General features: G+C 37.3%; 2 protein-coding genes across 5 annotated transcripts; one reads left to right on the top strand and one right to left on the bottom strand.

Annotated features, from left to right (window-relative positions):
- The first annotated feature begins 68 nt into the window (after positions 1-68).
- On the top strand, positions 69-3685 carry LOC132166612 (uncharacterized). 2 transcript variants are annotated; one of them, XM_059577457.1, is made up of 4 exons: positions 69-270; positions 1805-2658; positions 2961-3133; positions 3246-3685. In XM_059577457.1, exons 2-4 carry the CDS (start codon positions 1861-1863, stop codon positions 3373-3375), a joined length of 1101 nt encoding a protein of 366 aa, XP_059433440.1. In that variant the 5' UTR covers positions 69-270; positions 1805-1860; the 3' UTR covers positions 3376-3685. The 2 variants fall into 2 exon arrangements, with proteins under 2 accessions (XP_059433440.1, XP_059433441.1); XM_059577458.1 differs by having other exon boundaries at positions 1755-2658.
- Positions 3686-4440: 755 nt separating this feature from the next.
- On the bottom strand, positions 4441-16618 carry LOC132165372 (nuclear transport factor 2). Of its 3 annotated transcripts, none has more exons than XM_059575902.1 (9): positions 16240-16618; positions 16012-16146; positions 11755-12064; positions 10952-11211; positions 9983-10184; positions 9490-9611; positions 9343-9408; positions 7800-7881; positions 4441-4982 (listed from the first exon to the last, which is right to left on the bottom strand). In XM_059575902.1, the coding sequence occupies exons 1-9, from the start codon at positions 16276-16278 to the stop codon at positions 4834-4836; spliced, it is 1365 nt and encodes a 454-aa protein (XP_059431885.1). In that variant the 5' UTR covers positions 16279-16618; the 3' UTR covers positions 4441-4833. The 3 variants fall into 3 exon arrangements, with proteins under 3 accessions (XP_059431885.1, XP_059431886.1, XP_059431887.1); XM_059575903.1 differs by having other exon boundaries at positions 10952-11208; XM_059575904.1 differs by having other exon boundaries at positions 10952-11202.
- Between the last annotated feature and the right edge of the window lie 1114 nt (positions 16619-17732).

The following is a 17732-nucleotide window of genomic DNA, read 5'->3' as shown; positions in this document are numbered from 1 at the left end:
AGGCTGTCAGGGTGCTTCTGTGGCCCTTCTTGAAGCAAAACAAACAAGTTGATATTTTTTCCTCTAGATGAGTTTCTTTCTCCACCATACACATCTTTTTCCTTGTATAATTTTTCACAGAACAAATCAAAGTTAAATACATTCATCTTCCTCTTATAAGAGGGGTTTCTGCAGAGGACTCATTGGTTTGAGTTTCTATAGATTCTTTTAGTTTTCCTTCTTTTTCTTTTTCTGGGTAACTTTTTATATTGCTCTGGGATCTCAAAAGAGGTAAACTTTCTTCTTGTTTTTGCCTCGTTAATTTCCATTTCTCTGCAAGTATGAAGCTTTTATGAGATTCATTAAACATGTCACATTTGTATATCACTTTGTGAGTGCAATACATTGAAAACTAGTAATATGTTTGCAATACGCTACTAGAAATGGCTTATGCTATTGTAATATTATTATTATTGTTCTTATTTTTTCTTTACGCCATGAATTCTGTTCTCTTTAGGAACCGACACCCCCATATGTTGTTTTCATTGTATTAACAATTTCAGTTGGTAGGACCGGATTGAGATTCCATGTAACACGGGTGCAATAGCTCTTATTTGGGCCGTTTATTTAAAATGAACGCTCAAAACGCAGTAACACATACGAAAGAAGAGGGGAGAGGTGACTTGCACCGTAAGGGGTGGCTGAATGGGTAGTGCAGCCACCCAAACTGACCAGAAGGGGTGATTTGGCCACCCAATGGCTGGGTTGGGGCAGTAGAACCACCCCTTTTCGCTACGGGGATGGTTCAACTACCCCAACCCGATCTTTGGGGATGATTGATCATTTTTTTTGTTACCGGGTTTGGAAATCCCAACCTAGCTTATTAGGAGAGGCTCAACCATCCCAATAACCAAAAGGGGTGGTTTGGCTACTCCAACTACATGGCTTGCATCGCTCTCTCACTTATTTGCATCGATCTTTGGGGATGATTGATCATTTTTTTTGTTACCAGGTTTGGAAATCCCAACCTAGCTTATTAGGAGAGGCTCAACCATCCCAATAACCAAAAGGGGTGGTTCGGCTACTCCAACTATCGCTCTCTCACCTATTTACCATCGTGATTTTGGCAATTTATTTTAAATAAACTACCCATAATCGATGCACAATGCCCTAGGTATAACGGACGATCTCAATCTGGTAGCACCACTTTGAATGGAGCCGGTTTTTACGGTAGAGGATCTATGTGTCATTAAAGCTATTGCTTGGTTAATGGGAGAATTTCTTCAAGGAGATAAGCACAACAAGTGTTTGTAAAATTGTGTTGCTCACTTCACTTTGAGTTGTTGGGTTGCATACGGCATTTATAATATGTGTACAAGATAGATACAAATAAACAGAGATTACATTTGAACGAAATACAAGTACTATTGTTGCAAAGTTCCATGTGAATGAATGACTTTATCTTGGGATAGAGTTTTATTTTTAGTATGCAACTGGTGTTGCATTCTACGAGTAATACTATAAATTCATCTTGTATTACTATTATGTCTCTTTAAGAATTATGTGGCTTTTAAAATCACTATTGGTCTTATGATTGATCATTATTGAATTTTGTTCAAATTGTGATTTTAAAAGTTCTCATTTTTTGAAGGATACAAGATTGATACAAAATGGACTTGTTTACATTCTATATGATTCTATATCTGTTGAATAATAGGTTAACTCTACTAATTATGTAATCAACCTAATTGTACTATTTCTTTTGCCTCGTATAGCGTAAAGATTAGCCTTCTCAACCTCACTCAACCTCTCCTTTTCTCCACAGGATTTGATATCCAAATCAAAAGACAGCCATTGAAGCTATTTTGTCGAAGAAGAGAGATGCTGCTCAGAAGCTCTTCAACACCAGTTCTTGGATCCCTCCTCCCCTCCTACTCAGACAGCCCCAACAACAACAGCTATCACTATGAAACCAATACCACCATCAAGCACCCACCAAACATCATTCACCCAAACCACAACAAGCTATCCTCACTCCACCCAACTGGGTCTCTCAAGCTATCCTCATGCAGCTCCTCTCCAATCTCTCCCTCTATTGCTGACCTCGACCGCAATAAAGGCTTTCGAAGAGCTCAGTCTGAAGGAAACTTGGAAGAACTAGCCTATATTTCTTGTAACAGCAATGAAGACCAATTCTGTGAAATGAACCTACCCAAGAAGTTTCTCGGCAGACACATGTGCTCCATGTTGCAAACTATACCGTCTTTCCAAGGTGGACGTGAAGAAGATGAAGAAGAAAGTGATTTAGAGGATGACGAAGAGAGAACAGAGTTGGAGGAAAATGAAGAACTGTTAGAGAGGATCATGGCTGTGGAAGCACAAACTTCCAATTCGGAGAACAAAACGAAAAACATGAATTTGACAGAGGTGAATGCTAAGAACGAAAGTTGGAATCTGGGTTTTGGAGATGTAGAGCTTCTTGGTCAAGAGATGTTCCTTGCAAGAGGGCTAGGCATTGGTGGTGGTGGTGGCAGTGGTGGCGGCAGAGAGTTCAACTCAGCAGGCTCTGGTGGCGATGGCGGGGACAATCCAGATGTTGAGGGGCATTATAAGAAACTGGTGGAGGAAAATCCTGGCAACCCTTTATTTCTGAGGAATTATGCTCAATTTTTGTACCAGGTTAGTTTTGTTATCTCTCTCTGTTTACCTGCTTGTTTCTTTTCATGTTCATCAACGCTGTGGCTGTTTTTTCAATTTGTCAAAATGATCAACATTTTACCTCTTTATGCGCATATTGCTTTCTCAATCTATGCAATGATAAGGCATATCAATTTTCTTAAATTTTTTTTTCAAATTTTTCAATGATGGATAATCGGATACTAAATAAACAATTGTCAAAATGATTCCACTGCTTTAATTTCCTGAGTGGAACTCAGCTTCATTTGGGCATTATTGGTTGCTTACATTCATGATTTTGACAGACAAAGAGAGACCTTCAGGGGGCCGAGGAGAACTACTCTCGTGCTATCCTAGCAGACCCCAAGGATGGTGAAATTCTATCTCAGTATGCTAAGCTAGTATGGGAGCTACATCATGACCAAGATAGGGCTTCAAGCTACTTTGAACGAGCAGTTCAAGCTTCTCCTGAAGATAGGTATGTATTCCTTAAGAGTACCAAAATTTTATATGCTAAAATGGAATTTCTTGGTCAAGTAGTTGTCATGCATATGCCAAACACTATTTAACTTTCGAGTCTTTGTTTGCAGCCATGTTCAGGCAGCATATGCTAATTTCCTCTGGGAATCGGAGGACTATGAGGATGGCTGTGATGTGTCGAAAGATCTTGAAGCCGTGCCACCACATTTTCATGCAGCTGTGGCGTCTGCAAGTGCTTAAATGGTGGGAGCTCTAGTGAACAAAGCAAGTAGATTGTGAACACATTAGAGCATCAAGCTGTTGAAACCATGTCAGGGGGGTTAGAGAGAGAAGGGAGGGAGAGGGTTTCCTTTTCCAGAATGACTTTTATTAGATGATAGCAACTCGCTTTTGATTCCTCCATTCATACGTATTTCAAACATTACATATATGGAGTTAGGTAAAATTTCATGTGATGTACTATGTAGGTAAAGTGAAAATGCATGCTCATGCAAATTTTACTCATAACTTAGAAATTCAGATAAAATAACAGAGTTAATTTTCTCCAGTATTTTCTACTCTGGACCCTTTACCACATTCACAAATCAGTACACTAGCTGGAGAGGTAATTTGTTGCGGCAAAAATACAACTCCAAATATAACTGAATATTATTCAGAAATAAACTGGAGAGAAACTTAATTCGCACCGGCGTTTTCTGCATTACTTGCCATTAAACATGCAGTGGTGGAAGGCCTCAACTATATCAAATTTTCAGGGGATTTGCAAATCGTAGGGCTTGTTTGAGAAGATGATTCTTTCCAATTCTTCTCCAACTTTTTTCTCTTTTTTTTTTGTTGATTTGACTTTACTAACACTAAACTCAAAAATTTTCAACTTTATTCAAAATTTTATATTCTTTGAACAACTCAAACATAACTCTATTTTCTCATTTTCAACTTTATTCAAAAATTTTATAATCTTTGAACAACTCAGCCGTAACTCTTTTTTTTCATTGATGTTCGTAATTTTTGAATTCAATTCAGTAGAATAGAAAAAAATTGCAAATCCAAACGAGCCCGTAGTTTCTGCTATTCTCAACAAGGATGGTCTTCCAAATTGGCAATTGGATCCATTTATCGCCAAAGCCCACCAACTCTCCCAAGTCTCACTCCTGTTGGGTCTATTTGAATTGCCAATTGAACTCGGAATAATTTTATTTTTTTTCTTTTTTCTTTTTGTTGTAGTTGTTTGGTTCCTGCTTTTGTTGTGCTGTATTTGCCTAGGAAAAAACAAAACAAAAAGTACGACCATCATAGAGAACAATATTGAAATAAGTGAATTCAGATAAGTATGAATGATCAAGTCTCATATACTAACCCATTAGACAAGCATCTTGTTTTCCTGAAAACATGGGGCCAAAAAAATAAAATTCCCCACTTGAATTGCATGATAAAACTCATTCAAGGGGAAAAGTAACATAGCTATACCCAAACAAGAAACAACACAAACAAGTCTCTCACCAATTCCATTCATGTAAAATGACACCTCAAAAAGTAGACCATACTTTCCTGAAACCATCATCACAAGGAAAAAAGTTTGATTGGCAAAACTAAAGAGCCTAAATGGCTCAAATCACCCTCAGATCAAAAAACTAAGTTTTGACCCACAAATATTTCTGCCCATCTGTAGATGCTTGATTGCTTAAGGCCGTTTTTGTCTCATCGTGAACCACGCTGATAAAAATCATTGCCTCTTATTCTGCTGTAGTCACCACTATCCTGATTGCTTCCCCTGCCCAAGCTTCGTCCGCCAAAACGCCCCCTTGGGGCCTCTGTTTGATAACTTCCTCTTCCTCTTCCACCCCTTCCTGGTGAAGACAATTCAAAAGAGATGTCAAGAGACCACAAATTGAGACAAATTCATTTTCCAAGTCTACAACAAAACAGAAGAAAGGCAAATTGGTTACTCCAACCACATCATGCCAAATGGAAAATAAAAGTTATCAAGTATTGAATTAGGTGCATACAATTGTAAGAGGTAGCTCTTTTTTTTTTTTTCTTTTTTTTTTTTTGAATCAATCAATCCTGTTGTTACCATTTGGTTTGACATGAATCATAAAACAAATCCTAGGCAGACACAGCAGTCATTGTTTATTGAGTCTGAAAGCAAGAAGTGTCCTTATTCTTCTCACTACAATAACCACCATGACTCATAATCATCACTACAAGTCTACAACAAAGTAGAGATCAAGGGCCAGCACAATTGCCATAGCCACTACAGTAGTTGCCATTGTGTCCAAGAACACCAATGATCCTACTGTGGCAACATGCCGCCATCAAAAGTTCCATCTTCCACTCCAAAAGCACTCATGCTTTCTATTTCTTGCTTCTAGTAATATTAATTGTTGTGTACAACAGTACTTTCATTCATTATGGGGTCCCAACTATTTATAAAAATGTACCCATTTTTTTAATAAGTAATTAAAATATTATTAAAAAGTGCAAAAGGCGCAACTCAGGTACCCATGAAGTATATAGGAGAATACCTAACTAGAAAGAAAAAAGGGTCAATAAAATCATGAAAAGAAAGCAAATAAGGAAAGCCTAAAGAAGTTGCCTAGTAGAAAAGAGTATTGAAGGACTTTAAATCCACCACTCACTCTTGCGGCCATCAAAACTCCTATCATTTTTTCCCTTCCATACACACCACGAAAGACCGGACGGGACCATCTTTTATATTGTTGCAGCGATTGCCACTCAACCCTCTCCAATAGCAAAAAGGTCAACCACTCTTCTAAGTATTACCAAAGTTAATCCAGCAAGACTAAAAATAGTACTCTGTAAGGCACTAGCAATCTCACAGTGAAGAAAAAGATGATCCACAAACTCCCCACATCTCTTAAGCATACTTTCCCAAGAGAGCACGATTGAAGAGGAGCAAATTACAAACCTCCAACCTCCCTTCAGAAAGAAGAGAACTAACCTTGGACTACTTTACTAGGTGAACTCTTCACCAAGTCCACCCCACAAACTTTCTTCGGATTGAGAGCAATGAATGTGGAACTTTTTTCAAACTTACTTCTGGCATGAAAATCATGGAACACCCCCATAATATCTTCTTTAATCACTTCCCATCAAGCTAGGAAAAAAGCTATAGAAAAACTATCAAGATCTGGAGCCTTGTCACTGATCATAATGCCTCTCATCACTTGAAGCACCTCACTCTCTTCAAACAGCCACTCCAACCAAAATTTTGCCTCCTCCTCAACAGAATCAAACGCAAGGTTGTCCTACTTAGGCCACCAACAAAACTATTCGGAGAACAATCTATCATATAAACGTACAATCTGTTCCCTAATCTCAGTTTGATATGAAGAAACCGAGCCATTGACCAACTAAATGGAATTGTTTCTCCTATTCGAGTTAACCACTTGATGGAAAAACTTCATACATTTGGCCCCTCTCTCTTAACCAAAGCAATTTCCAAATTACTAGTAACTTCTTTTTTTGATAAGTATTGTCGTATCACTAATAACTTCTTTCAGTTTCTCTTCAACATTTAAAGCTCTCTCTTCCTCCAAACCATCAAGAATGCATAGCTCATCCAACAGATTCTTTCTTTGGCACTCCACATTAACAAAAACCTGCTCATTCCAGAGTCCTAAATCAACTTTCAAGCCAAAATGAAGCTCAGGGAGCCATTATCTTACCTTGTCCACAAAGACTTCAGCCTTCGGCCTTCAACCACATATTTTCGAACGTAAAAAATCTTCTACCACCTTGAATGCGCCACAATGAAGCAGGATAGGGAAATGGCCCAAGGAAAATATAGGCAACCTTTTTTTGAGACAAACTAGGAAAGTGGGCTTCCCATTCTGGACACACAAGAAACCTAATTATTATTGACCAAGAGGGAGGATTCCACTTGTTTGATCACGTAAAAGACCCTCCTACAAGGGGAATAGTCATGAGGCCCTGATTAAAAATAAAGTTCTCTAAACTTCACTATAGCTGGGTAAAGACAAGCATCACCCAATCTTTCAGTAGGGAATCAAGTGACGTTAAAGTCTCCCCCAATGCACTACAGCATGTTCCACCAACTAATCAACCTAGCCAAATCTTCCCATAAATTTTCTATCACAATCAGAATTAGGCCCATATACACCCACAAAAGCCCAAGAGAAACTATCTTCGATGTTGCAGAACAAGCACGCAATAGTAAACTCCCCACACTCTTCAGTTTTCTCCACAACCCTCATATCCCACATAAGCAAGATACCACTGGAGGTCCTCTAGGAGCTGAATAACACCAGTCCCGTTTAGTTACTCGTGTTTAATTCCAAAGATTTTTGGCAAGTTTTACATTCCAAAGATACAATTCCAGCCAAAACTACCATAAAGCAATCTGCAATTCAACATTAAAACTAAAGACAGCATATAATTAAAGAATAAATGACGGGACCGGAGTTTACTCTGCAGGGGTGGGTCCATAGGGCCCTGCCTTGGAGAGGTTTCCCGACATAAAAAAAAAAAAAAAAATAAATAAATAAATAAATTAAAAATTAAAAATTAAAAAAATAAAAGAATAAGAAGAATACAACTGCTGGAGTACATTTTTTAAGACATCTCCAACCATGCCTGAGTTATAAATACTTCTAATTAGAGGAAAAGATTAAGGCACATACTTCCACCTCGATAACTAATGCCGCTGTTTGGTCTCCTCTCTTCGATGTAGACTTGCCTTCCAGCCAACTGTATTGGAGATGCCTGCAGAGGAAACCATTTTAGACCTGGCTAAAATTATTTTACAGTATTGACATTTAAAATAGAAATCATTCCAAAATTTCAGCAGATCATTAAAGCCATTAATTACAACATAAGGCAGCTGGTTCTTTTAGGCACCATGAAAAACAAGACAAACATACAAAATACTCGATCAATCCCAAAAACATTATCCCGTCTGACCCAAAACACATTTGAAGGAAAGAATACTAAATGCTATCCATCCATGAACCATATTTACTTTTGATGAAAAGTGAAAAAGTATCAAAAGTTGAAATTGTATGAACATGATAAAAGGGGTATTATAGGAAAGTGAACATGGACAAATAACATGGGGCATCCCAAAATGGCAATGTTTACTATACATATGGGACAGAAAGGGTAACATATTAATGCAGCTTCCAGGAAATAATAATTAAAATATAAATATACTATACAATCATATTCACATTAATGAGATAATAATAATAATCAATTCACAAAATCTGGTAACTACCAGAAACATAGCTTTGTTATTTTTCATAAGCTTCGATGAATAGGGTACCTGTCTGTGCTTAGGCAAGGGCAAAATCCCCGACACCCAACACCAACCCAACTGTTCCAACCAACCCAGATCCGAAATGGTCAGTTTCCACGATTGGCCAGCAGTGATTGGTAATGGAAACCTATTTCTGCCAGGGTTTGCCCCAACCAACCCCTGCCACCTAAATCCGGCGGCAGATGTGCGAGATCTCTGTCAGCAATCTAGCTGCAGGGTGCAAATTCTCGCACCTCTGTCGCCAGATTTCACAGCGATCCTGCTGTGGAATGCAAGATCTTGCACCCAGTTACAATCTTGACAGCCATCAATGTCAGCTCGGTTCAGATGGCCCGAAGCCGTCAGTCAGTTCAGGTGGTCTTCTTGAGCTTTTGACCACAGTCAGTTTGGTTACCAGGGGTGCCCACCCCTATCCATGTTACATTCAACTTGTAACACAAATATCAATTAAGTGTACTGACATTAAATAAATAAATAATAATGATGATGTAGGCTCAATCAAACGCCACTTTCTTTCCTACCCATACTTTTGGTTGGACCAAATAAATGATTAAATAACAAAATCCAGAAAATATGAGCAATTAAGAACTCCAATGCAACTAGGCCTTTAAGGTTTTAAATAGTAAACAAAATAGAACGAATTACAAGCATATATTTCTATTCACATTCACAAAAGACGCTAATGAGAAAAGCAAATAATGCCACCAAAGTTACAAAAGAACCCAATTAACATATATTTGACAGAATAAAAAAAATCATGTCACAGGATTGGGTAGGTAAATGGTAGAGGACCAGAGGTAAAATGACAATCATCAAACAATGAGATATTTGCCTCAATTCCTTGAAATTTTTTTGAGCAGAATTGAAAATATTAGGAAAAAAAAAATAAGGAAAAGAGAAATACAAACCTTGAGTGAATTTTGAACACCAATAAGGTCTTCAAACTCAACAAAAGCATAGCAAACTCCAATTTCCTGTATAAATAAATTGCTATTTTAGCTTCTCTCAAGGTTACATACTAAGAAACTGGATCAAAAGTACAAAGAGAAGCTCACCTTGCGTAACCTAACAAAGATACCATCAGGTATAATTGTGCCAAAGTTCTTGAATTCCTGCTCGATTTCTGCTTCAGTAACAGTAGGGGGCAAGTTTCTCACATAGACAGATTTTGGTTCACCTGGAAGGATGACCAAGGAAAAGATCAACTTAAAACTTAAAACATGAAAATGCTCAAATGTTTCAACTTAATTGCATGAGCTAACCTTCTCTAAGTCTCAAACTTAATTAAATGTAGTATCTCATAAATGGAATGTCAACAAGTACATGTAAACTGTATATTGGCACATACCATACTAAATGTCAACAAATGTTTGGACCCATCACATAGTAACGAAAAACATCAGTAAAATTTTCAAATATTCTAGGATGCAAAACAAGGGGAAGATTAAACACTACAGTCAGCCAAAGACCAACAATAAATTTAATGCTATAATGTCATCAATCAAGTCATGAAAGACAAACTTGTAGAACATGAATCAAGAACTCAACCTTCTTCTTCCAGTGGCAGACTCTCCTCAGCTGCCTCTACCCCAGATTCAGGCACATATGAAAATGCAGAGTTTGAAGGCTGAGCAGGAGGCAGTGGCGTATGATTCCACTCTGAAGTAGCTGGAGTAATAATTGGAGCATTTCTGTAGACAGGCAGCTGGATAGCAACTGACGATGCAGGCTGCCCTCTCGAAACTCGCAGCTAGCAAGTTCCAACCATTGAAAACAACACAGGTAATAAATAAGTCAATTAATCCAACACAAACTAGTAAATTCCAATTTTTTAACTATCAACAAGAAATCCAGCACTATTCATTAAAAAAAAACAAGAAGAAGAAATCCAGCACTATTCATTAAAAAAAAACAACAACAAAAAATTCAGCACTAGTAAAATAAAGGATATATACTACATAAATACAAATAAATACATACAAATACATATAAATACAGGTTCCACTCCTGCATTAATCTGTTTCTGTAATAACCAATGGCAAACACCCAACCCCTCCTATGTTGACTCACAAGCATGTTTCTGTTCCTGCAATTCATTTATGTTCAATTTGCGAAAAAAGCTTCTACGACCCCAGTTTCTCTCTCACATAGATGGGTTTGTCCCCATCAATTATGCCCAGCACTTCAAATTATTAACGCATCCAACAACGTTTGATGAGACTCAAAAGGGTTGTGCAGCTCAAACAAAAAACATCTTTTGACCATTTCATGTAACGTGCTAAGACTGAATCAAATAAAGAACAAATATACAAGTTAAAAGCCAAATGGAATAGAGCTTCAATCAGGGAAAATAGCACATGCAAAGGCACAAGTGAAACCACACATGCTCACACACACGCAGAGGCACATTAGCCAAAGACATGTGCAGCAGTACATTTGAAAATGCACACAAAGAGGGGCACAGGTAAACAAACCCCCAAGCCACCCACACACTCTTGTAATGGAAGAGGTGCATACAATAGAAGCATAAGTTTTCTTTGGTGCCTCTCCCACAGGTTCCTCCACAGCTGCAGCTGGAGCTTCATGCAAAGTGTTTACCACGCTTTGAAGTGAAATAGACGTCTCCTCTGCAGGAGTTTCCTCCACAACAACTTCACTCTCATAGTCCTCTTGCAGCTGTTGCTCTGGGAGACTATACTTATCAACTGGATCGTCTTCTATATGGATTGAATTCACGTACTCCCGAGCCTCGTCCTCCAAAACATAGTCTGAAACTGCTAAAACCATGGGGTTAAAAGAAAACAACGAAAAGAAACGAGAACGGCAAAAAGGAAATATTTTCTCCCATTAGAGAATCTAGAAGAGCTAGATGCAAATAACTGCGAAAAAAAAGGAATTTTCATAGAGATTAGGATTGGTTGTATAGTTCAACCAATTATGAATATGTCTACCTTCCATATTACTATTCTAACAAAACGGAAAAAATTAAATGCTTGCCCACAGTTCACAAGAAAAAACATACCACCTCAACTAAAAATATTAGTCATGACTTTGATAGTTAAGTTATGCCTTACATTAGTAAAGGCAAAAAGAACTCATGCTCCTATTAGACTAAACACATGCAAAACTATTAAACATGGCCTAGAGCTGGGAAAACTTGGTAACTGAGTTGAAAGGCCAAAGACTAGGTGCCTAGGGCACTCAAAACTTGTGGACTAGTTTAAATGGACATCTGCATCATAGACTTAGGTTAAGCAATGCAATTACAATATCTTGCACAATAGTAATTAACCAACCTCACAGGAAAGTGCAGGCATTACCTGGTGGCTCTGGAAGAGGGCTAGAAGCATCCAGTTGGGTGTCAAATTTGCTTTCTGATGGAATGGGTACTTGATGTTGGCATGTTATTCCCTCATCAATGAACTGAAAGATGTCATTGAGAACGAAGTAACCTTTCTCTTGAGGAGCAAGAAAAAAGGTCTGAACAAATTTTCTCCTTCCACTGAAATCCCTGGTTTTAACCAATCCTGAAACCATCACCAGCACACCTCCATTCCAAGATTCAAGAGAGTTGAGTGTCTTGATCTCAATTGCAGCAAAATTTAGTGACAGTATAAGTGTGTGAATTTCCTGCAGAACAGAAAAAACCAATATTAATTAACATGGAGAAAATATAAAGCGCAGATTAATAAACATATTAGTTCATGAAGCAAAAGACACAAGGAGAGCAAAAGATGACAAAATTAAAATTCTAAGGAACAGCTATGGTTGCTACTCAACATCCAAAAGGTATTATACCACAACTCCATTTCCACTAGATATATAACCAGCCCAGTTCATCACAAATTAGTGACAAGAAAATTAGAATCAACTGGTGATGTGAAAGCCTTTTAATTGTAGGTGCGAAAGCATATGGATGACACATTGGAATATTGGGTCATCAATGAAACCAGCTGGGCGACTGCATACAAGGCAATAAGATCTAAATTTACACATTCAGACAGGTACATGCACAAGCAGACACACACAACAAATATAAACTCAGAAATATCACAATATAAATCAGAAAACCACCATAATAATGATACTAACAATTACAGTGTCTTTAACAAAGCTTAAATATAGTCACATTAGTGCATAAACAAATAAGCGTGCACTTAATTTATGTAAAAGCGCATTGTATATGCAATAGGGTTTGAGAAAATAATGCTAGCTTTTGAAGAGAAGGCCATTAATTCAAAGGCTCATGCAGATACCGATTACGTAGAGTGTAGATATTTAATTTAAGTCACATATCGCAAGCATAGCCAAGCATAGGAACCCCTTGCAATCTTAATTATGGCAAGCAAGAACCATTTGTAGTAACAAGCTCAAGTGGAGGTCGCATGTCTAAAGTACACACAAAAGCCTGACCAGTTGGGGAACCAGATGACCACCTTAACACTTGACCCAGTGCATTCAAGATATGTGAATAACTGGTTCAACAGTTACGTTTTCAGCCAATAATAGAATTCTCTTTAATATTTGCAAAAAATCTATATTAAAAATGACTCCACAAAAGGGAGAGTCTCAGAAATTTTAAAGCATTGAGAAGGTGATTCTAGCAAGTACAGGTGGATACTTGAGGGATTTGAGGCCAGAAAGGAGCCCCTTAATTGAGGAACATGATCCTCTCCAATTCAAATGAACTGTATTTGTCTTTTTGCTTTTTGATGGGACAAAAATACCCCTCCAATATAACTAACTGGGTATTCTCCAATTCAAATGAACTAGAGAGGATCCTAATTCCTTAATTGACTCATGTTCAGCTTCCTAATAAATCTCCTCTACTTACCGATGCTACTCGCACTAAGTCAAACATTTAATTATATACTCCAACAATATGATGCAACTTATGGCTTGAAAGCATATATAAGGTAAAAAAGACAATAGGAGATGTGGGCATGCCGAAGTCTGATGATCTAACTGCTGACTATAGATACCGCGACAATTCTTATGGGAGGAGGAGGTACCATTTGAGCCAAAGCTCATTGGCGTACAAATTGCATATCAAGATTCCTCTCACTACAAGTTATGTTCTCCTTAGTTACCCCTATGGACAAAATGAAAAGGTATGGAAGAAAATTGCATACATAGAAAAATTGTTTTTTAGCAAAAAGCAGGAAACTATAATGAAACATGCTATTTCTAAAAGCCTATCTATTTTCTCTCTTTTGGCTTTTTCTACGTCTACAATTGCAAAGATGATTGTAACAGATCCATAGAGACAGTCTTCAAACAGGTAAGAGAGTAGATATAGTTCCTAGGAGCAACTTGGAATGTGGTATGTAATGTAAAAAGAGAGCAGACAAGGGGCATTGGACCAATCGAGAAGTTCCACTCAGACTCTTCTGTAATAATGGATATGAAGATTTAGTCAATTGCACCTCTTGTCACAATAAATGAATGGCTCACAGGTTGGGGTGGGCAATAATAGATTGCAGCAATTGGAATCAAATATTCCCTTCATCTCACAATAGATGAAAATTTACAAATTGCACAGTACTTTTACGAAAACCCTTTTCTTAAAATGCCCTTAGAAGGACCAAGAAGTGTGGGTTTAAATTTGAAAAAAGAAAAAGTAAGATCAAATTTTAAGGGTAACAAAGAAAATTTTTGATAAGGATAATATAGAAAATTAAAAAGATAAATGCTTTCATTTTTGGAAACTTTCATCTAATGAGACAACCCAAAATGGAAGCACGCCATCTATTATTATGAGACAAAGGGAGTACTAATTTTGGGAAGATACCTGCTATGAAAACTTTCCTTTTAAGTTCCAATACACAAGTACCATTGCACAACTATAGAGAAAGAGGAATACTGAGAGGAACTGTAATGCATAGATTGAATTAACTAGACATTGACAAGTTTGCTAGTTAATATCATTGAAGGTAACTGATTTTGGAGCCGACCTCATAGCTTAATAACTTCATTTCAGGGAACTAATTCCCCAAAGGATGAGTGTTATGAAACTAGCCTATACAATAATCACTTCTACCATTCTCACTAACATATCGGCATGAAACCCTGAGGCAAATCCAGCATTAGGAGTTGGTTGAAAGCTGGACGGAAATGCTTGGAGTTTGAATATTCAGATAAAGAGGGAACATTTTTCATTGTGGGTCTTTAAGAAATTCAGCAAGAAAGCAGGACTTGCTCAGGAGATGAAGCAATATACTTTATCTAAATAAGAGGAAGAAGAATAGTATCAACAGCCTCTATCTCTTCCAAATCCAAATTTATTTAGAGATACTGTGACATTAGAAATGTTTTCTTAAGAAATCAAATCTCAAGTGCCATGGCTTAAGCGAATTAATGAATGCTAATAACTTCTTAGTGAAAATTATGCTTCCAATTCTTCTGGACTGCTGACGTGGCTTGATGACACCGATGTAAGGAACACCAAAGAGGCAAAGATGCTCATATATCATTTGTCCCCGTTAATACTATCTTTCATCTCAAATCCATCCAAAGGGAAAAATCCAGCATAGCCTTTGTAGTAAAAACAAGTGCCAAAAGGTCAAGATACACACATCATTGCACACTCCTCTCCAAAACCACATCCTACTTTGCCCCATAATTACACAGCAACAAGAAAAAGTTGTAGAATCAAGAGAATCTTCACATATTTTTAATTAAACACATGCATATAGAGCCCAAGCCCACAGTTGGGCATCACTTGGAAAATATAAAATCTGAACAAACTGTACAGAAAATTTGAGTTGGACAACCTGTGGACATGACACTCATGTTGACCCATTTCAGAAGCTTGTATGGATGCTAATAAGACTTTCCTATAAACAAGTTTAAAACAACAGGAGTGTAAATTGTTTTTTTCAATACTCAAGAAACCTACAACATCTACTATATTCATCATTGTTTTTCTAACTGTCAATCTCACGCATCTAAACCTCATATAGTCATGCCCCAACAAGTTGTCTCCAACACCGTAGGAGAACGTTTTTCAAGTTATCTCATATAAGAGAAGTGCATATTTTGTTATTGGCGATCAAAAGAAAACCCCTCTCCTACAAAACCATAATCTTGCAATACCAAAAGAATCAAAATTGATAACCACAAAACAAAAATAGAAACAACTCAACAACTATTTACCATAAAAGAAAATTAGAAAATCAATCTATACCCATAACATGATTAATTACTGCTATATAAAATTCTTTCTCAATTTACGAGACCATAAGATGATTATTACTTCCAACATACAATAATTTTATCATCGTTTTATTATTCAATTAGCAGAGGATAGAATTCAAACCACTATAAAAAAGAAAACAGATTCATCTTTAAAAAATTTAAATAAAAACCATAAAAAGAATCCACCTTAAAAACGCATGGACACATAAAACACAAGTGATAACACCTTACCAAATCTGGTTCCTCGAACAAAAAAAAAAAAAAAAAAAGGAACAACCAAACCTCACCCAGAAAGCACACCAAGACATTCACATAATACACGCGCGAGCATACAACATAAAGACATTCATATACATATAAACACATATATATATATATACCAGCATTGCAGAGGCAGTGTCGATTGATTCGCCATCGACCCGAGTCATGGTGCTGGATTCGGAGTAGAACTGATGGACAACATCAGGATTTTGCTGAAGAACCTGATAGTACTGTCCCACAAAGTACGAGCCCACCTGCAAAACACAACACAACCCCATATACCCATTAACATCAAAACGTACAGAAACACATATAAACTCACATATATATATGGACATGTACAGTACCTGAATGGCACTGACACCGCCGGGATATGAAGAGGCCATTCTCAGAGTGTCTCTCGGTCGCTCTCTTTGTTTAGAAAAGCATGCAGTAGTGGAAAAGCTATGATTTTTGGTCACAGATCCACCCAGAGGCAGAGTACCCACAACCCTAATCTTCGAGAACCAGGGTTTTGAATGAAAGTTTTTTGTGTCAAAGAAAACCCAGTTCAGAGAAACAGTCCTTGAAGATTAAAACTTTAGAGAGAGAGTTTAGAGAAGAAAACAGAGGAAAAAAAAATATTAAGGAGAATGAGAGAACTTGATGATAGATCTGTGACCACCGAGAGAGAGAGAGAGAGAGAGAGATAGAGAGAGAGCTTTGTCTGCTGCACTGGTGCTTTCTTTGTAGACCTTCTGATTCACAGGTTTTATACCATGTTGCTGGGGAATGCCACACAAAACCAGAGCCGTCGGATCAGGTGGTGGCTCTTAGTTAGAGCTGCCAAATCGAGACCGTCCAATGTAAAGCAAAAGAATTTTGTCATCATCAACGGCTGTGATCATTTCATTTGAAATGGGTCGTCAGTTAAATCAAAGGCTGAGATTTGATCAAGGGGAAAAAACTGAAAAAAAGTAAAAGTGGTAAGCATATGATTCTTCTCTCATCTCAGAGTTGCAACCTAGGAGTAGGAACTGTGTGTGTACTTTACCAAATGGACTAAAAAAGTAATTTGGATTCCATTTTACGTGTGGCAGAAGTGGCTGAGTTTTGCTGAGCAGGGAGAAGTCAGAATTTATGTTGAGGTTGGGGGGAAGTGGAGTTTGGGGTTTCCTGATTTGGAAACGAAATAGAAAGAAAAGTGAATGTTTGTTTCAAAGACATCTCACATAAGTTAATCAAAAGGGGAAATGTGGTTTTTAGTGAATGTTTTTGTGGCTTCCAATGTTGATGTTTCACAATCAATCATATAGAGGATTACTTCAAATTGGCCTCCCAAATTGGGCACTTGAATTTACAGTTACCAAACAAGACAATGACAATTTTCAGCAACCAATTGTAGCAACAAACATGTTGGTTATTCATTTAATATATATGAAAACAGGATTGTAAACCAATTAAGGTAATATAACGGTATACAAGAATACTACCTCATTTAACTTTACAGGGATAAGTGCATTTTTTTGTTATCGTGGTTTCGAGTTATGACACATAGCTCTACAAATTTTAAAAAGTAATTAAATACTATTTGAGATAGCCAGATAGACAAAGAAAAATAAATTACTCTCTCTCACTAGAAAAGTTGACAGAATTCGTTAATATGATAAATAGAGGTGGTCGAACCAATTCCAATGGCCATGATGATGGTTTGGCCAGCCTGATTCGTGCTGATATGGTACATTAACGGGTTCTATCAAGTTTTTTACCAATATGGACTAATTTATTCTTTTTTGCTTCCCTTAGAAAGTAATTACTCACTTTTAAAAACTTAGTGAGCTATTTGTTAAAACTCCAACCC

The sequence above is a fragment of the Corylus avellana genome, chromosome ca11 (assembly GCF_901000735.1).
Source record: "Corylus avellana chromosome ca11, CavTom2PMs-1.0".
NCBI classification, from domain to species: domain Eukaryota; kingdom Viridiplantae; phylum Streptophyta; class Magnoliopsida; order Fagales; family Betulaceae; genus Corylus; species Corylus avellana.
Note: the sequence above shows the minus strand (reverse complement) of the source record. Positions and strands in the feature narration are given on the sequence as shown.

Excerpts from the sequence above, each read along its gene's own strand:
- LOC132166612 (XM_059577457.1), top strand. The coding sequence starts at position 1,861 with ATGCTGCTCAGAAGCTCTTCAACACCAGTTCTTGGATCCCTCCTCCCC. Across the intron at positions 2,659-2,960 it reads ATGCTCAATTTTTGTACCAG|ACAAAGAGAGACCTTCAGGG; the intron begins GTTAGTTTTGTT and ends TGATTTTGACAG. Across the intron at positions 3,134-3,245 it reads CAAGCTTCTCCTGAAGATAG|CCATGTTCAGGCAGCATATG; the intron begins GTATGTATTCCT and ends CTTTGTTTGCAG.
- LOC132165372 (XM_059575902.1), bottom strand. The coding sequence starts at position 16,278 with ATGGCCTCTTCATATCCCGGCGGTGTCAGTGCCATTCAG. Across the intron at positions 10,185-10,951 it reads AGAAAACTTATGCTTCTATT|CTGCGAGTTTCGAGAGGGCA; the intron begins GTATGCACCTCT and ends GGAACTTGCTAG. Across the intron at positions 7,882-9,342 it reads GTGTTCAAAATTCACTCAAG|GCATCTCCAATACAGTTGGC; the intron begins GTTTGTATTTCT and ends TTTCCTCTGCAG.